Source organism: Schistocerca piceifrons, chromosome 6, assembly GCF_021461385.2.
Source record: "Schistocerca piceifrons isolate TAMUIC-IGC-003096 chromosome 6, iqSchPice1.1, whole genome shotgun sequence".
Classification (NCBI taxonomy): Eukaryota; Metazoa; Arthropoda; class Insecta; order Orthoptera; family Acrididae; genus Schistocerca; species Schistocerca piceifrons.
This window is the reverse complement of record NC_060143.1, coordinates 482,715,970-482,737,247: the sequence shown is the minus strand read 5'-3', so window position 1 is coordinate 482,737,247 and position 21,278 is coordinate 482,715,970. Positions and strand designations below refer to the sequence as shown.

Genomic DNA, 21,278 nt, shown 5'->3' with positions numbered 1-21,278 from the left:
ACGTGTTGACGTGAACGTTTAAGTTTAGTTCCTTTGTTTCCTTTTTGTCACTGGTAAAATGCTAACCATTGAAGAACGTGTATTTTTAGTCGAACAAGTGTTCAAACCTGGCGGTAAATACACAGTTTCAGTTCGTCAACATTTAATTCAGTTTTCCCGGAGACAACACTCCCACATCGCGATACTGTGCGAGATTAACAAATTTCGTAGTACGGGTGCAGTGACAGATGCACCGAGAAGTGGTCGTCCTAGCGTTTTGTCTGAGGATAAACTACACGATATTTCCGATAAAATGTCCATGAGTCCGAACAAGTCAGTAAGAAAACTCGCCCAGGAAATCGATGTTAGTGTCGCAACGGCCCACACAGCTGTAAGGAAAAAATTAGAACTTTTCCCATACAAAGTGTCAGTCGTGCAAGAACTGAAAAATACTGAACCTGGCAAGAGACTGCATTATGGTCAATGGTTCAAAACCTTCGTTCAACAAAATGGAAGGGATATTCTTAATGAAACGTTTTTCACTGATAAGGTGAGGTTTCATTTATCCGGGTACATGAACTCTCAAAATTCTCGTATATGGAGTACTGCAAATCCATTGTGTATTCATGAGAAACCATTTCATTCTGTGAAAATAGAAGTTTGGATTGTATTTTCTAGACGTCGGATTGTGGGCCCCATATTTTTCAACAAAACAATAAACTCACAACGGTACTGCAGTGATATTCTGTACGTATTCATATGAAAATGGTTCAAATGGCTCTGAGCACTATGGGACTCAACTGCTGAGGTCATTAGTCCCCTAGAACTTAGAACTAGTTAAACCTAACTAAGGACATCACAAACATCCATGCCCGAGGCAGGATTCGAACCTGCGACCTTAGCGGTCTTGCGGTTCCAGACTGCAGCGCCTTTAACCGCTCGGCCACTTCGGCCGGCTATTCATAGGAGAACTTGTGTGAAGTGAAATACTGGACGTTTATTTTCAACAAGATGGTGCAACCGTGCATACAGCTCGCGTTTCAATGTCACTGCTTGCTGATGTTTTTGGTGATCGCATAATTTCACAGGGAATTTGGCCTCCACGATCGCCTGACCTAACATCACCTGACTTTTTCTTCTGGGGTGCAACGAAAGCAACTGTCTATAAAAACCGTCCAAAATCCATCGATGAATTGAAAACTGCAATATCCACTTTCACTGCTTCTGTTACAGAAGAAATGTTACGGCTTGTGTTTGAAAACATGTTTAGACGAATTGAGTTGTGTATTCAGCAACAGGGGGGACACTTTCAACATTTAACGTGAAAATTTGTAAGTGAAAATGAATATTCAATAAATTAATAACTTGTCTTTCACTGAGTTTCATTTCGGTATATTCACTGCGGCATACGGCACGCGCGGCTAACAATCATACGGCACTGCATACATATGTCACTTTGAATAGAAACCGTGAAAGTTTTTTTTATGTATACCGCCACAGTGTAGTTTGGTAATTTGCCGATAGTCAGCGCTAGTCGCAAACATGGCGAGTTCAGGTACGGGGCGAGCTTTCTGTGTGTTGGAGTTCGAAGTGGCCACCCTGATCACCGCCTCTACCACGTGATGTAGCAGAGCTCCGGAAGAGAATACGAGAAGAGACTGCCACAGACGACGATGCCATGCTGGGACGGGTATGGCAAGAATTAGATTACCGTATTGGCGTCTGCTGGGGCACTCATGGTATCGACTGTTAGTAAAAAAAATAAAAAATAAAAATTTAAAAAACTTTCAGTGTTTCTCTTCAAAATGTAGTATGTATGACATCTGTACAATGTTTAGTTCTTGTGCAATAAATAATTGGAAGTGTTCCCGGACTTTATGTACACCCTGTATTATCGAAATATATTTAATACATAACACCATGTACCTACAAATGATGTGAAAAACATGCTACAGGTCTCCCATACGATTCCCACAGAGAAAGAAACTCACTGTTTTGAGCAAGATCAGAAAAAAGGCTACGAAAGACAGCACCAAGACGGAAGATGCACCTCGAAAATACCTTTTAGCCGAATCTGACCTGGAGGCTGTCTGTTAATGTCCAAAGACAAATGCTAAATCATTATTTTATCGACGAATACTTGGTGTGAACAATCCTGACTGTATACAGTGGAGCACGAGAAGCCGCATACTACAACCCGAACGAAAGGAGCGCCAAACGTGGAACTGTAGAAATTGCTTCATGGTTCTTTCATTATCTAGGAAAAATGCAGATGATGGAGACTGGTATTTCTTTTCCATACATGTGAAGGACAAAATAGAAAAGCAAACGTGTCTGCTATGTTCCTGTACGCTATTGATTATCATATTATCTTGATATCCCGCCGGCCTGTGCGGCCGAGCGGTTCTAGGCGCTTCAGTCAGGAACCGCGCGACCGCTACGGTCGCAGGTTCGAATCCTGCCTCAGGCATGGATGTGTGTGATGTCCTTAGGTTAGTTAGGTTTAAGTAGTTCTAGGTTCTAGGGGACTGATGACCTCCGATGTTAAGTCCCAGAGTGCTCAGAGCCGAGCCTCTTGATATCCCTGTAATAAATGACATGTTTTTCGAGCCAGATCAATTGCAAATGGAGGGCGACTGTTCATGCTCTAATACAAAAAAGGAAAGACTGCTTGATACATCTGATCCATGAGGATAGTGCACTGCCATCAGGCAAAAAGTATCATGAAACTTAAGGCCAGCAGTATGATATACTGAATTCCCAGAACTGAGACGCTACGTGATATAGAACAGAAAAGCTGACAACGACGGAATTAATGTTAATTACAAGTTATGGGCTAACCACTTACTGAAAATATGTAATGCGACTATAATTTTTTTTTTAAAACAGAAAGAGGTTAGGTCAAAAATGTAAGTATCGGTAAGAGAGGTAGTTGTGGAACGTAGTTCCTGGTCGCCCTCTTCGCTATTTCGTCATTGCGGCGTTGCAGAAAATTTTCTTGAAGTTCTAACACGAGGCAGCACCTTATACAAGCGTTTTAGCCTTTAATATACCAAGCGGCGTCCTCTAGGAAACCCCATAGAGTGACTTTTCGTGATACTGCTGCAAGTGTTAAAACCATTTTATTCTTTAAACTTCCTGGCAGATTAAAACTGTGTGCCAGACCGAGACTCGAACTCAGGACCTTTGCCTTTCGCGGGCAAGTGCTCTACCAACTGAGCTACCCAAGCACGACTCACGCCCCGTCCTCACAGCTTTACTTCTGCCAGTACCTCGGTTCTCATTTTATTCTTGATTTTTATATGTCTAATCAGAGTAACCTTCAACACTTCTATGTTGAGAAAGTAAGAAAAAAAAAAAAAACACACGGGGGTTGGGGGGGGGGGGGGGGGGGGCGTCGCTAGAAGACCTAAGCTTGGTACACAACGTTGACGACTTGGCTTGGCATTTTAAGGGTTAAACAGCAAGAGGAAATTCTGCTGCTCCTGATTCTAGTTATCTGGAAGGTCAGTATGTCGCGCAATTTCATGGAGCGGCTTGGAGCAAGCGGAACCGAAGAGCAGCGGGAATCACTCGTTAAGTTACGTGCCAAGTCGTGAACGCTCGGAGAGGGGGAAAGGGGGGGGGGGAGGTGGAGGACAGAGTTGCTATTTCTTAAAAGCTTATCGTTTGGAAGTCCGGACTTAATCATGTTTTGGGCTCAACGAAGTTACTTTTCCGTCACAGAAGGCCTCCAATGTACAGGCCTACAAGAAGTGATTCATTCACTTTGAAATGCTCTGTATTTTCCACAGTATTACAACAAATATGAGTGGTGCACGAACAGAATGGTTCAAATGGCTTTGAGCACTATAAGACTTAACATCTGAAGTCATCAGTCCCCTAGAACTTAGAACTACTTAAACCTAACTAACCTAAGGACGACACACACATCCATGCCCGAGGCAGGATTCGAACCTGCGACCGTAGCGGTCGCCCGGTTCCAGACTGAAGCGCCTAGAACCGCTCGGCCACTCCGGCCGGCAGGTAGGTATTTATCCCTGTCTCGTGGACCAAAGCAGGCTGGCGACCCGAATTTAGACTAGTTTTACATGTGTAGCAAGTTAATTCGGACCCGCCTAAGAACGTCTCCAATTAAAATTCGTGGAACAATACGTCTTGTAATTTGTTCCGGGCGCCGCATACGAAACAAGAGCGCTTGGATTCAGACCGCGACGCGGAGTGTTATTTCGCATCGAGCTACGACAGCTCGGAAGGACGGACGAAAGGAACGTTTCAGTGCTAATGCATATGGGGCTCTCCACTTGTTTTGACTGCTCTCGCGTCGCGGTATTTCCGGAGGACGGCGTGGTGCCCTCTTAAGGAAAGACAACAGGGAGCCTTTTAAAGCCGCGACTGCGTAAGGGAAGCCAAGGGGAAGGCGGGACCAGGTCGGCGGATCCGGTTAGCGGTCGCACCGCCGCCTTGTACGGCTTCGGCTGCAACCCTGGGCGTGGAGAATGTAGGGTGCACTTGCGAGGTGAAGCGACTGTACCGCGGTGGGGTGGGGCTGGCACGGCCGCCGCGTGCCACACTCCCTCCCCCAGTCGCCGCCGATGCAGCAGAACAAAGACGCGGCGTCCCGCTGCAGTTACCACGTGCCCTAAAATTCCGCGATCACTTACCTGTAACAACAACCTGACGAGCTCCATTAGGTACTTCAACTCGTTCGCAGGGGTAGCGCTAATAGGTTCTCTGTATAAATTCATACCAGTGGCATGTTAGTTCCATCTGTGATTCATATACGATGTCTTCTCAACGTTTTAGCGACCCCTAGATAATCAATGACCGGAATACTCTTTCAAATTCTGAAGGTGGCAGGGGTAAAACACAGGGAGCGAAAGGCTATTTACAAGTTGTACAGAAAGCAGATGGCAGTTATAAGAGTCGAGGGCTATGAAAGGGAAGCAGTGGTTGGGAAGGGAGTGAGACAGGGTTGTAGCCTACTCCCGATGTTATTCAATTTGTATATTGAGCAAGCAGTAAAGGAAACAAAAGAAAAATTCGGAGTAGGTATTAAAATCCATGGAGAAGAAATAAAAAAGTTGAGGTGTCGCCAATGACACTAATTCTGTCAGAGACAGCAAAGGACTAGGAACAGCAGTGGAACGGAATGGACATTGTCTTGATAGGAGGGTATAAGATGAACGTCAACAAAAGCAAAACGGGGGTAATGGAATGTAGTCGAATTAAGTCGGGTGATGCTGAGGGAATTAGATTAGGAAATGAGGCACTTAAAGTAGTAAAGGAGTTTTGCTATTTGGAGAGCAAAATAACTGATGATGGTCCAAGTAGAGAGGATATAAAATGTAGACTGGCAATGGAAAGCAAAGCGTTTCTAAAGAAGCGAAATTTGTTGACATATAGTACAGATTTAAATGTCAGGAAGTCGTTTCTGGAAGTATTTGTATGGAGTGTAGCCATGTATGGAAGCGAAACACGGACGATAACTAGTTTGGACAAGAAGAGAACAGAAGCTTTCGAAATGTGGTGCTACAGAAGAATGCTGAACATTAGATGGGTAGATCACATAACTAATGAGGAGGTATTGAATAGAATTGGGGAGAAGAGGAGCTTGTGGCACAACTTGATTAGAAGAAGGGATCGCTTGGTAGGACATGTTCTGAGACATCGAGGGATCACCAATTTAGTATTGGAGGGCAGCGTGGAGGGTAAAAATCGTAGAGGGAGACCAAGAGATGAATACACTAAGCAGATTCAGAAGGATGTAGGCTGCAGTAGGTGCTGGGAGATGAAGCTTGCACAGGATAGAGTAGCATGGAGAGCTGCATCAAACCAGTCTCAGGACTGAAGACCATAACAACAACAGATAATCAACAGTACTGTACAATATAGTGAGGTCTCCGGTCAGCGAAGTGATATTGCCCAAACGTGTCAAATGTAGGAGGTGCAAACGTGGCAGATATGGTCCTCAGCGCCTTGGGTGCGCTCGTGTAAAATTAAAGCGTAAATGAATGAGGGAGTGGTGTAAGAGAGGAAGATGAACGCATGAAAATTTAGCGAATTGACGTTAAAAGATTAAAATGATTTATCGGAACTTTTGACGGTGGACGCTCGTTCATTTGATGTACTTTTCCTACTGGATACAGCTACACTCCTGGAAATGGAAAAAAGAACACATTGACACCGGTGTGTCAGACCCACCATACTTGCTCCGGACACTGCGAGAGGGCTGTACAAGCAATGATCACACGCACGGCACAGCGGACACACCAGGAACCGCGGTGTTGGCCGTCGAATGGCGCTAGCTGCGCAGCATTTGTGCACCGCCGCCGTCAGTGTCAGCCAGTTTGCCGTGGCATACGGAGCTCCATCGCAGTCTTTAACACTGGTAGCATGCCGCGACAGCGTGGACGTGAACCGTATGTGCAGTTGACGGACTTTGAGCGAGGGCGTATAGTGGGCATGCGGGAGGCCGGGTGGACGTACCGCCGAATTGCTCAACACGTGGGGCGTGAGGTCTCCACAGTACATCGATGTTGTCGCCAGTGGTCGGCGGAAGGTGCACGTGCCCGTCGACCTGGCACCGGACCGCAGCGACGCACGGATGCACGCCAAGACCGTAGGATCCTACGCAGTGCCGTAGGGGACCGCACCGCCACTTCCCAGCAAATTAGGGACACTGTTGCTCCTGGGGTATCGGCGAGGACCATTCGCAACCGTCTCCATGAAGCTGGGCTACGGTCCCGCACACCGTTAGGCCGTCTTCCGCTCACGCCCCAACATCGTGCAGCCCACCTCCAGTGGTGTCGCGACAGGCGTGAATGGAGGGACGAATGGAGACGTGTCGTCTTCAGCGATGAGAGTCGCTTCTGCCTTGGTGCCAATGATGGTCGTATGCGTGATTGGCGCCGTGCAGGTGAGCGCCACAATCAGGACTGCATACGACCGAGGCACACAGGGCCAACACCCGGCATCATGGTGTGGGGAGCGATCTCCTACACTGGCGTACACCGCTGGTGATCGTCGAGGGGACACTGAATAGTGCACGGTACATCCAAACCGTCATCGAACCCATCGTTCTGCCATTCCTAGACCGGCAAGGGAACTTGCTGTTCCAACAGGACAATGCACGTCCGCATGTATCCCGTGCCACCCAACGTGCTCTAGAAGGTGTAAGTCAACTACCCTGGCCAGCAAGATCTCCGGATCTGTCCCCCATTGAGCATGTTTGGGACTGGATGAAGCGTCGTCTCACGCGGTCTGCACGTCCAGCACGAACGCTGGTCCAACTGAGGCGCCAGGTGGAAATGGCATGGCAAGCCGTTCCACAGGACTACATCCAGCATCTCTACGATCGTCTCCATGGGAGAATAGCAGCCTGCATTGCTGCGAAAGGTGGATATACACTGTACTAGTGTCGACATTGTGCATGCTCTGTTGCCTGTGTCTATGTGCCTGTGGTTCTGTCACTGTGATCATGTGATGTATCTGACCCCAGGAATGTGTCAATAAAGTTTCCCCTTCCTGGGACAATGAATTCACGGTGTTCTTATTTAAATTTCCGGGAGTGTATAAAAATGGTTCAAATGGCTCTGAGCACTATGGGACGTAACGTCTGAGGTCATCAGTCCCCTAGCCTTAGAACTAGTTAAACCTAACTAACCTAAGGGCAGCACACAGCCGCGCGGGATTAGCCGAGCGGTCTGGGGCGCTGCAGTCGTGGACTGTCGGCTGGTCCCGGCGGAGGTTCGAGTCCTCCCTCGGGCATGGGTGTGTGGGTTTGTCCTTAGGATAATTTAGGTTAAGTAGTGTGTAAGCTTAGGGACTGATGACCTTAGCAGTTAAGTCCCGTAAGATTTCACACACATTGAACATTTTTTGACAGCACACAGAACCATGCCCGAGGCATGATTCGAACTTGCGACCGTAGCAGCAGCGCGGTTCCGGACTGACGCGCCTAGAACCGCTCGGCCGCAACGGCCGGCTGATACACCTATAATCAAGGAAAAAGGACATTTGCGAGACGCTACTCCTGCAAGTCAACGCATGTGTAATTTCGCTACAGGAAATTCATTTGAAGACCTAAAATATCAGCAGTCGATAAGCCTAATTGCGACGGAAACGTGTACAGCTATTGCACAAAGCTTCGTTTCCTGTAGGTAAAGAAAGGAGTACATGTATGTAATGATGAAACTGGTTATATTCGAACCTGAATGGATTTCTTGCCCTTGCAAAAGGTTAATAGCATCTAAGTACTATCGTGTTGGCTACAGTAGCTCGTCAGCTGCAACTCCGTTTTTCGTTGTATCGCTGATTCTTTTCAGTTCCTTCCTAGAATTCAAGCGCAGTGTATTTTTCTCTTCTAATTGTGGTTTCTCCACTTCCGAGCACATTTTCCTGTATTTCTACAACTGATCGTATTGCTCCGTTTCTTTTGATGGTTACAATACTTGTTTGATTTTACACACGCCTGTAGACCTCCAATAATTTTAAAAGAATAATTTCAGCAAGCCCGTTAAATAATGTACAATACACTGCACTACTTCAATCTTACCCGTAGATGGTTAACAATATTGCACAATACTATTGGTAGTCTTGGGGCCACTTAAGTCTAGCCACCCGTCGTCAACATCAACGATTCAGGCATTCAGATTGTACTTTTTTTTAAAATATATACAGAAAGTCCGGGAACACTTTCAGTTATTTATTGCATAAGAAAAAATGGTTCAAATGGCTCTGAGCACTATGGGACTCAACTGCTGAGGTCATTAGTCCCCTAGAACTTAGAACTAGTTAAACCTAACTAACCTAAGGACATCACACACATCCATGCCCGAGGCAGGATTCGAACCTGCGACCGTAGCGGTCTCGCGGGTCCAGACTGCAGCGCCAGAACCGCACGGCCATTTCGGCCGGCTATTGCATAAGAGCTAAACATTGTACAGATGTCATACATACCGCATTTTGAAGAGAAACTCTTAGCTTTCTTTAATTTTTTTTTTTTCACAAACATGCAATTTGCAATCCATGAGCGACTCGGCAGACGTCAATACGGTAATCGAATTCTTGCCATACCCGTCCCAGCATGGCATCGTCGAATGTGGCATTCGCTTCCCGTATTCTCGCGCGGAGCTCTGCTACATCACGTGGTACAGGCGGTAGATACACCAAATCTTTAATCTGTCCCCACAGAAAAAAGTCACACAGAGTGCGATCTGGTGATAGGGGAGGCCATTTGATGAAACAGCTAGCACCGCACCCGAACTCGTCATGTTTGCGTCTAGCGCTGACTATCGGCAAATTACCAAACCACGCTTTGGCGGTATACATGAAAAAAAACTTTCAGGGTTTCTCTACAAAATGACATATCTGTATAACGTTTGGTTCTTGTGTAATAAATAATTGAAAGTGCTACCGGACTGTATGTACACCCTGTAATTTGAAACTGATGATCTCTTCATGATGCTCAATGCCTTTGTTGCAGCGACTGCCACTGGAGACTGATAATCATTTCGCTTCTTCACATGTTCGACCTCTACACCTGATATGGGATCCAGACTGACGAGCTATAGTGAAGATCCCGTCGGAAGAGGATTTCGTGAGCCACTTTTTTATGGTAGAATTATATTTCTTAGCGTTCTTCGAATGAATCTGCCTTTCTCACAAATTATGTTGTACGATCATTCTACTTTATACAGTTCTGACCACATATCCCTAGATGTCTTTTTTCTGCTGAGAGGTACTTAATGCCACAATCGTTTGCAGTTAACAAGTTCGTCCATCCAATTCATTAGTCTATCGACTATTTACAAACAGGTCAAATGTTTAGTGTTTATACGAGAAACTAAGCACCGAAAACGAACCAGCTCGCCTGCCGCCAATGAATGCATTCTTCGTTAGTAGCGCAGGAGACAGAATCTAGATGTATTTTCGTTCCGCTGTTGCTCCTCTCGCTCCCGACAAAGCTGGCATAAGCAATCATCTAAGAAGGGAACCTCCCCATCGCACCCCCCTCAGATTTAGTAATAAGTTGGCACAATGGATAGGCCTTGTAAAACTGAACACACATCAATCGAGAAAACAGGAAGAAGTTGTGTGGAACTATGAAAAAAATAAGCAAAATATACAAACTGAGTAGTCCATGCGCAACATATGCATCATCATGGATAAAGCTAGCTCAGGAGCGCCGTGGTCCTGTGATTAGCGTGAGCAGCTGCGGAATGAGAGATCCTTGGTTCAAGTCTTTCCTCGAGTGAAAATTTTAACTTTTTATTTTCGCAAAGTTATGGTCTGTGCGTTTGTTCATTGACGTCTCTGTTCACCGAAATAAGTTTAGTGTCTGTGTTTTGCGACCGAACCGCAAAACCGTGCGATTAGTAGACGAAAGGACGTGCCTCTCCAATGGGAACCGAAAACATTTGATAGCAAGGTCATAGGTCAACCGATTCCTCCACAGGAAAACATGTCTGATATATTCTATACGACACTGGTGACGGCATGTGCGTCACATGACGGGAATATGTTGTCGACCCACCTAACTTGTACACTTGGCGAATGGGTAAAAAGATTATTCTACCTTGCGCGATTTAGGTTTTCTTGTGGACGTGATAATCACTCCCAAAAAAGTGATGAAAACATAAGAGTTTGTCACATAAGCTGCAACAAATGAATGCAACAGTTTCACAGTTACACAGTTTTCCCTGTGCTCTGTCAAAACATATGTTTCTAACGTTTTCAAATTTTTCCGTGTGTAGACCGTCAAATCCTGCATATGTCCAAGCAAATCTGAACATGTCCTGGAATTTTGGAGAGCGAAGTTGATTATGTGTAATTGCCAGAACTTTCATAATTGTCTGAAAATAAAAAATTAAACTTTTCACTCGAGGGAAGACTTGAACCAAGGACCTCTCCTTCTGCAACTGCTCACGCTAACCACGGGACCACGGCGCTCCTCGGCTCACGGTGTCCTTGATGTGGCATATCCTGCGCATGGATTACTCAGTTTGTATATTTTGCTTATTTTTTTTTCATAGTTCCACACAACTTCTTCCTGTTTTCTCGATTGATCTGTGTTCAGTGTTTCAAGGCCTATCCACTGTGCCAACTTATAACTAAATCTGAGGGGGGTGCGATGGGGAGGTTCCCTTGTAAGCTTCCAGATTTACTCCATAATTGACGCGGACCTTAATAAGGCCATTCCGAAATACTTCAATCAAAAATATCAATATTACAGACCGAGAAAGTGCTGCTCATATATGTAGCGCACACCAAGTTTCCGTGTCAGATTTAGAGCGGGTTTGACTCAATTAACGAACAAAAAATGGTGAAACTAGTTTTCGTGGTGACAAAAGTTTAAGAACTGCGTTCTTCAAATAATTTTTAATCCATTTGGTAGTACCTGAAAAGCCCATTTATTGCCTGTTTGCGCAGTAAGCATTTCAGGCTTAGTGCAGCTAGCGGCAACACCTCAGGAGTTTTGGGTTTCTGTCTTCGTGGCGTAGCATTTACGAGACCAGAACCCCCACTACTCTATGTCCCATAAGCTCAGGCGAAGCTTCGATACTCATTTCGTGGGCACTTATTACGGAGGTGTCAACAGCACTGAGCGTAATGGGACTGCGTAACATTCATTAGTAGGCGCGTCTTGCGGGGCGTTTCCGTCCGCGGTGGTGACGTCTGTCGCTACAGTCAACAGCAGACAACTCTAGTAATAAGGAGGACAGAAGCTTAGGGTTTAACGTCCTATCGACGACAAGGTCATTGGTGACCCAAGTCAAGCCCAGGCTGGGGACGGAAACAGACCATTTCTTGACAAAGTAACCTGGTGTTCAACTTAACATCTGGATGGCTCGACGGGGATTAGAACCACCCTCCTCCCAATAAGTTCTTCAGTGTATTACCACAGCGCCACCTCCCTGGTTACACGACGCCTAGTGAGGTTGTGCAGTGGCTGAGACACTGTTTTCTTGGAAGAGTGGTCGCACCATCGAGATCTGGGTTTTCTACGCTTTCCCTAAATCGCATAACGCAAATACCAGGATGGTTCCTTCGGCAAGGACCTGGCCGATTTCCATCAGCCTAACTCTCCAGTCTGAGCTTGTGCTCCAGTGTCCTAGTCTTCGACGGGACGTTAAACCTTAAGATTCCATACTTTTACTTCAAAGCAACAATAGACAATTGTGTTCAAAAGACCATAGTCACATGGCTGAAGGAAATCTGCCTTCGAATTAATTCTCTTGATTTCTACCCCAGAAATTACTCCGTATAAACACAATACACTGCGCAGCAAAAATAAAGGATCTCTTTTTTTTAAACCCCGTAATTATCATCCATAGCGACGCAAGTTTGAAAATTAGCTCAACGGTGCCTACAACCTTACTCTGTAATGGTGCAAAAGCGTGCCGCCCTGTAATGTCATCCTCGAGTTCGGCGACGTCTCAAACAGCAACATGCGAAAAAAGCTCAGAAGTTAATGTGGGGTGTCACGTGGGTTTATGGTGTCACATTGGCATCAAATGTCACGAACGTTTTGGCTCTGATGTACAGGTTGGTACCAACAGGCACCGCCGAAGACCATCTGACGAGATTTGAATGCAATTCGAAGCAGGAAAGGGTGCTTATGGTTTTCAGACCTATCTCGCGTCCTCCTGTGGTGAGATCGAAGTAGGGCGTGACAATGGCACTTGAATGACTAAAACGACAAAGGATCCTTCTAAGCCGCTCTCCCCCGTCTGGCATAATTGTAGTGAAATTTGGTGCCAATGTGATACCATTAACTCACTGAAACCTCGCTTGAATTTGCGAGCTGTAGCCTTTTATCTTCGTATGTGTCGCCACCTTGCTTTTAGAAAAGTTGCCGAGTCAGAGAGTGACATCGCCACACTTTTGCATCATTACAGAGGAAGACTGTAGGCACTTTTGAACCAAATTTCAAACTAATCGTCCCAATGGGAGATAATTACGTTGTTTCGCAAAGGTGATCCTTTAATTGTGTTTAATAGTGTAGAAGATTAAGTTCTTCATCCTTGGAAATACTTCCTTAAGCGGTTAAAAAGAAAAAAAAGGACCAATGCTTCCTGAAAATAACTCTAGAGCCTCCAAGACACACTTGCCAAATTTCGGCTGGAAAAGATTTCCATACCTGTGGCACACCGGTTTTCCCCCACCCGAGAGTTATGGAAAGTTGCCAGAATTCAGCAACACCGCTGTAATAGACCGACTACGACTACCATTCTTTTATTCGCATTTTGCGCGTGCGTGTGCGATACTGTACAGACAATGAGGTGAACGCATTAAGAGTTTATTGCCCCTAACGGCCCGGCTGCAGTGGCGCCCGACACACGCAGCTGGAGAGAGACAGGGAGAACTTAGCTTTCTCGGCGCACCTCGTAATTCACGTGCAGAATAAAATATGGACTGCAAGGCCTGTGGGAGAGACTGCTGGAGAAACTCGTCCCACTTTGGCACCGGAAGCACCACCAGGGCCGCTGAGGAGCAAGATGGCCGCCAGCTGCTTCCGTGGCAGCTGCCGGCAGCAATTCCTGCAATCTTTCTCTGGACACGTTTGTTACAACGTCCAAACACAATAAGATGTAAGCACATCCGGAGCTGCTGAGCCTGTGACCCAATTCCGACCGTATGAAACCCTAGCGCGTCCTCTCCAGTTTTCTATTAAATGTTTTCTTCTTTGCATGGCTCAAAACTTTTAGTCAATAACTGCTCTACTACAGGTTATACGTTAAATAGCTGAACTGAAATTTTGTATTCATGTACGAAAATCTTCACGGTGCAGTGTTATACGTCCATCCGAAATAAACTCAACAATTGGACGAATTGCTATAATCCTCATTCCTGTTCTAATCAAAATGGATATGTGAGTTTTCAGAGCAGCAAGTCACCAATTGCTAACCATTCTCACGTGAGATTGGTTTTGTCTAAAAACATTCTTAATTTGGCGCCCTATGGTGTCTTCTTTTTGTGTGTGTGTGTGGGGGGGGGGGGGGGGGGGTTGGTGAATAACGTTAAAAACGGTTTCTGGATCCAGAAAGTTAGTGAAAACAGTATCAAGAATTGTTCGTCAAGACTACAGTTGATGGATGTGGCTAGAATGAACTGATACTGAACCGTTACAAACGCATTTATCTTATTGTGATATCGTATTCAAGCTCTAAATGGGCGGATTGATTTGTTTTTCAGAGCAAGCAAAACATGGAATGGTTCCCGAAATGGCTACTCTCAATTCATTCACCATTCTTAACCTTCTGCGGTATTTTGACTTCATGGTAGCGCTTGCAAAAGGAACAAACACTTTCGCACAAAAAAATAAAATAAAATTGTTTCCCTGAAAACCGAACTTCCCGCACGTGTGTTCCTATGAAGAACGTTTTGGGACGCCGTTATGAAGGACACTTGACTCCCATCCGTTCGTTGCTTTATCCCCTACATCCCCTGGATGGCTAGTAATGAAAAGGGAAGAAGGTTAGGTTTCGTAGGTCACTGGAATATTAGAAATGGAAGACAAATTCAGATTGAACAGAATTGGAAGGGCAGGTACCATCTCGACCACGTGAAGTGCTACATGAAAGTGCAGGGAACCTTCACCAAGACGGGGGGTCCGCCCCCGGTAGCTGAGTGGTCAGCGCGACAGACTGTCAATCCAAAGGGCCCGGGTTCGATTCCCGGCTGGGTCGGAGATTTTCTCCGCTCAGGGACTGGGTGTTGTGTTGCCCTAATCATTATCATTTCATCCCCATCGACGCGCAAGTCGCCGAAGTGGCGTCAAATCGAAAGACTTGCACCAGGCGAACGGTCTACCCGACGGGAGGCCTTCGTCACACGACATTTCATTTCATACCAAGACGGGGATTTGAAATATGCTCTTAACGAATACAAACCCAACGTGTCTCAGTTTGCCTGTGGTGAGAGCAGTAAACAGATGTGTCACTTCACTGAGGAGTGGCCGTTTCGACCATAACGTAAGTTTCTCATACTCTTTCACTTCAGCGAATTTAAAACTTGAAATGCAACGTTCTTTGGGAACGACGGATAAACGTAGTGCAGAAAAACTACAGAGATCCGCATTTAACGTTCCGTCGACGCTATTGTCATTAGTGGCTGAGCAGGAGCTCTCTTGGATGACTATGGTGGAAGGAAATCTTCCGTGCCCTTTTGTACGAATCATCTTGACATCCTTGTGATATACTTCAGAGAAACTGTGGGAAACAAAAATGCTGATAGTCGAACGGAGTATTCGCACTTCATTACCGAAAGTGGATCCAGGGGCTTAACCACTGCTGCACCTCGATCGTTTGCAGTTTACACTAAGCACAAGGTGTAAGAAGTAAATTTTTTTATAGAATGGAGGTGTTTTGTTACCTGCGCTCTGAACACACAACTCAATTCGGTTGTAGTTCGCGATTTGATAATTCAACGTTTGTAAAGTACAAGTCTTGTACAATTGCCACCTAAAACGCTTTTCGGTCGCGCATTGTTCACTCAGTTACGTGATGGCAAAAAGTAAGAGATTATGGCAAGATCGTTTGAGTCTGACGCAGTGCTAATGAACCTGCAATGCCTTCCACGGAGCCGTTTCTGGTTAACAGAGATGGAAATTTGCAGCAGAACGTATTACGTGCAACGCTATTCTTATGAGTAACTGATTTTTTTGACTATGCTGGTAAAATGCTGTAATTGTTGTATTACAATTTTGCAGTTGGCTTTAACACGCTCGGGTCTGCTGTACAGCCCGTCACAAATTGTGAAACCTGCTGCCATTTCAGTGGTACTACGTCGACATACCCCGCGGGGCAACATCTGGTTCTATTACTCGGAAACGATAAGAGCGAGACCTTAGCGTGACACGAAGTTAAGGGCGTGCCTTGATGACCTAAATAATTACAATTGCTTGCGATAGACAAATTATCTGAATGCCTCTTCCGCTTTGGTACGGGTTTATAGTTCCATCTCTGGTCTACTGAAAAATGCTATACAGCTAACAAATATTATATGCTACAAGACTCAAACGTATACAGTAGAGGCTACGTGCTGAGTTACACGAGGCAAGTTATAGGTCGCAAGCCAAAGAGCACCTTCGACATTAACACAGCAGCAAAATGTCAAACAGTTACATGTATACCAGCGTGAGCTGCAGGAGATAGCAACGCAGGCGATCGACAGCTGCAGGAGGTGACTATGGCCATTGCTACTTTAGTAAAGCAGTTGCGACGATTATAGTTAGTAGTCTGAACACCGTAGTACTTTAGGCTTTCTTCAAACCTTGACACCCAGCAAATTATATGGAGACCTAGAGGTTTAAATTGGTTACAAACAGTGGCGACAAATTACATTTCTGACAATGGAATGTGGACGGACGTAAAACAGATGAAGGAGAATGCTCAGAATAGAACACGATGGAGGGTCTCGACCTGAAATCTGTCCTAAGACACACCAAAGAAGAAGACTGACAGACGGAAGTCACGGTTGATGTCAGACGCAACCATAATATCACGTGTCGAAACCAAAAACCTTTGCAATTTGTGTCTGACCTTGTACGCAATCAGTCCATACTCCGTCAGAAAGTTCGTGAATGAGTTCGATACACCGTTTTCTCTCTGACCGCACGCGAATAAACAGAGGTTTTCCTTGCCCCTTCATCTCTAATTTCCTTGACACGCCTACAATCCTTTTAAACGTTTCTTCACGGAGTTGCACGTTGAAGACAATTTTTGTCCCACATTAGTCTACGTGGAGAACTACACATTTGTCGGTAATACGATCGATTAAGTACATACCTCCGCCCCCCCCCCCTCCACCGCCTGATGTTCTCGTATTTGCCACAAACAGAAAACACTGCACATGGAGATTTAAACAAATTTAGGAAGGCACGCTACACAGGTGCTTCACTATGTAAGACTATGGACACCAGAACTATCCGTTGCTCGCATCATTGTCTTCGACGATTATACCAAAACAGCGAAGCACTGTCAAATGAGCACGTTGCTAATTTAAACTTACAAATGCCTACGTTCCCTCTGGCAATAATGAAGGTGGTACAGTCAAAGTTTATAATAATCGAATCTTCTTTCTGACGCTAATTCACCAAATAACGCCAAAAGGACAGAGGGAGGTGACAGTGGTTAAAGGCAGTGGGCTCGCATTCGGAGGAGAGGTCAAACCCTAGGTGGGTAGTCTAATCTTAGATTTTCCTAAATCGCGCTAAGGCAAATGGTGGCTTGGCAAAGGATTCGACCTATTTCCTTCCCCAGCCATCTACACTTAGAACCTGTACACCGACCTTAATTATTAATAATTTCCTCGTTGACGGGACCTTACACGCTACTTTTTAATCATCCTCTTCGTTTCAAAAACTATTTGCCTTGGAGCCCCAGTCGCTCTTAAACATTTAACTTTTCCTTCATATCTGACAATGCAGCATTTGTGCGAAAAATATCGGCTAACACCACGGTTCACCAATATGGTCTCAGATAAACCGCCGGGGCGTGTCCACAGTCGAAGGAAAGCGACTGCCTAGCTAGCACAGTGAAGAGAACAACTGCTAGTTAGGTTAACCTTAACGTTAAGAATGAAGTAAAAATATACAAAACGAACTAACTAAAAATGCACGCTTTATCTAGGCTTCCCTGCAAAGGCACCTGAAATACGAAACAACCATAGACTTCTTAGCCAAAATCCAAGTAGACGCAAGGCAGTAATGAGTGCAGGCAACTTCACCAAGCACGTTTTCTCATGATATTGGCACAACTTTGTTAGTTCTTGTGAAGGCAGTGTAACCTGGTGATCTTTCGAACGAAACCGGTCGTGACATAAAAAAGGTGTATCAGTAGGGCTGTAGTGGTTTCTTATTAACCTTATTATCACCACGAACTTTACAGTTTAGGCCCAGTGGACTTCGAAGTCGCTGGGTTTGGACTTTGGGCCAACGTAGGAGGCAGAGGGCAAATCTGACCTTGACCTCATGTAAGGAATCGTTTGGGCATACATTTGACGTGATTCAGGGACACCTATAACATTTTCAAAACTCTCCTCCCGCTTACGGCTTTTCCTTTGATTTTATCATCATTTCTAACAAATCTGCGATATCACCGCCTGTATCAACAACAACGAACAAACCATCAAGAATATTTCCTTTCTACTATTTGTTGATCACCATATTTGGTCATCTTGCATTTTGCTCTATGAGTGGGGGGGGGGGGCTCTTGCCTGCCTCCTCCGACTGGACTCTGGAGTATTGAGTTTTTAATCATCATAGAATTCTCATACAATTCTAGAAATGATTTCGTGTGTTCAATTAATGTTCAAATGTGTGTGAAATCTTATGGGACTTAACTGCTAAGGTCATCAGTCCCTAAGCTTACACACTACTTAAATTATCCTAAGGACAAACACACCCACCCATGCCCGAGGGAGGACTAACCTCCACCGGGACCAGCCGATTTCGTGTGTTTCCGCTAAACTTCTCATCTAGCAAATTGTAGCATTAAGTGGCTGACATCAGTGAGGGAATATTATGGTTTTAGCAATAGCCAGGAAACGATGTCAATGCTTGGCACTTTTCTGATGAGGGGGGCCCTGAACAAATTTAATTTCTGCAGAAGTCTATGGTTATATACATACTTTATCTTAGAAAAGTTTGAAGAAAGGCGGGGTGGGGTGGAGGGAGGGAGGGAAAGAGGAGATAAGCTTCATAATTGGCATTCAACTGTAATCTGCCACCCCATGTCAAATTAGGATTTTTACCAATCAGTGCATCAAATAATGCAAATGTATTTGCAAGCAACCAAGGACACAGGTGCTTCAACATCATGAGGAATAATGCAGTTGTTCCTTACTTAGCACTACGCTTGGTTGTTAGCTAACATGAGTATTTACCTGTTTCTAGAGTTGACAAAAAGTTATCTTCATAAAAAATTAAAAAGTAACATGTAAAAAGAAAAACATAAGCAAACCCATAATCGTCGGGTGTGCATCGATCGTTCTCACAAATGGGATAGTGGAAAAATCTACTAAAATCTCAATAATGAGTATTTCACAATATTTTGTGCGAAAGCTGTGAATCTGTGCCTGTTAGCTACAGGAATGAATACCAGCGGCCTTGAAAGCGTATCTTTTTCCATGTGAGGAAGCTCTGCGTCCTACGCACTCCTCAGGCGGTGGGACTTTACACATTAAAGAACAACTGTCAATATGCATTTTCTACAAAATTAGTTCTTTTCATGTTTAGCTCCATAGCCTTTCGAATTCACTGAAAGGCATTATTTGCGCGAGATTGTACATCTGTATTATTGGCAATTTTGAACTATATAGCCATTTTCACGAGGAGTAATCCTTGAGTATATGTCTTACGACATCGAAACAACAAGCAGGAGATTGGAAAACTTAACACAATACACGTCCTCACTCGGTTGACGAGCGAGAATTCGTTGCCTGAGGGTGGAAAATAAATGAAAAGTTCAAGCACCCAGCAACACTGAGGCATACAGGAAAACTTAACACGAATTATTAGTTCACTTTCCATTACGATTCAGTATTGCCCTAGGTGCGAGAAATCCGGGTAGCACGAAATTCCGACAGAAAACCCCTATGCAGTCGAAATGAAATGCTACAAAGGGTGTTCAAACGAGCTGATGAAATATAGAACTAAACCTTTTCAGATACATTGTGTGAGGTGTATAAAGGGCGATACGAGGAGACACGTGCAAGACTCTCTAGAAGTTGCTGAAGGAATGAAGAGGGCGAGACGGGATAGAGGAGGAGGGGGGGAGGGTGAAAACTTGGAAGTCACATTTAAACAGAGGAATGGTTTTGTTCGATACTGTGACCATATGCTACGAGGCAGCGGCTTTTGTTATAAGTGCAATACAGCAACAATGAAGTCCACAGAGGTTACACGCTCTTTATGGTACCGGTCGGTGTACACAGCATGTATTAGGATAAGCAAGAAGAAAGTAAAATGCCGGCGCTCCCCGGAAACGTTGCCCAATGGGACAACGGCCAAACCTTCCACCACCGGAAACCAATGCAATCAAAAAAACCTGGAGAATGCTTAACCGCATCAGAACTGGGGTGGCTCCTGTGAAATCTAATCTGATCAAATGGGGTTTGTTGGACGAAAATGACAAATGCGACTGCGGCACTCGACAGGACATGGAACATCTCCTACAATGCCTAGCCTGCCCGCACGGATGCACCCTCGACGATCTATGGCTGGCTAAAGAAGAAGCATTGGACATTGCCCAATATTGGGCAAACAAATTGTAGTTTCCGGACACGAAAAAGTAAAGTAAGGATAAGCAAGGAAGATAGCGCCGCTTTACTACTGCAGTTTAGCACTCACCTTGGCGCCGATCTGGTTTCCGCACTGGCCCGCCTGGATGTGTACTATCTCCCTCATTTTTGTGTGTGTTGTGTTTCCGTCTCACGCACGAATCGAAGCAGTATACCTTTCCTCCTCGCGTCGCTACTCGAGTGGCTGAGGGACGCTCCCGCCCGGGTCTAGTAAACCGTCACGGCGCGGCTCCACTGCGCATGCGCGACGACGGCGCGTGCTGCCATTGGTCAGCGGCCTGCCGCTAGGGTCGCAGAGGCGCCGCAGTATGGATCGTCCGCTCTGCAGTCGTGACTCACGTTTGTCTCACCTGCATAAGGGGAACTGCAGACGCTACCCTACAGTCATTTCAAGGGCCTCGTGAAACCACGCCCTCGCCGGTCCCAGCTGCTACTGCCATACATGGAGTTGCAAAATCAGTTTCGTAACATTTTCCAGTACTCAAGAAAAGAAAGTTATTCGACATTTTCTAGCAATCACTCAGAAAGATTTTTTCATCATGGTTTAGTAGGCGTTGCTCTGTTGGAGGTAATGATGGGGCAACGGACTGATTTTAAAGATCCATTAGCCAGTCAACTGTTTCTTCATTCAATCGGTTTTTTTTTTCTGCAGACACGTCCGCTGTTCGATTGTTTCTCATTCACTCTCCAGGTTTGAGGGGCTTCACTCAACGCGAGACAACCGACTGAAACAAATCTCCAGCAATGAAGTCAGACGAATGTTTTCACTCACATACTTATTCGACCTTTTCGATCACACATGAACCATGATTAGATTGCCAAATTCTTTTAGACACAAGTGTGTGTGTGTGGTCTTCAGTCCAGAGACTGGCTTGATGCAGCTCTCCATGCTACACTATCCTGTGCAAGCTTCTTCACCTCCCAGTACCTACCGCAACCTACATCCTTCTGAATCTGTTTAGTGTATTCATCTCTTGGTCTCCCTCTGCGTT

At 45.3% G+C, this 21,278-nt stretch overlaps 1 protein-coding gene across 1 annotated transcript in view; it reads right to left on the bottom strand.

Annotated features, from left to right (window-relative positions):
- Positions 1-20,486, bottom strand: part of LOC124803053 (tubulin beta-1 chain) — a 59,952-nt gene extending 39,466 nt beyond the window's left edge. Inside the window, exon 1 of the mRNA XM_047264179.1 lies at positions 20,336-20,486. Coding sequence (XP_047120135.1) covers positions 20,336-20,392 — 57 coding nt within the window. The 5' untranslated portion in view covers positions 20,393-20,486. The remainder of the gene's footprint in view (positions 1-20,335) is intronic.
- Positions 20,487-21,278: the final 792 nt, after the last annotated feature.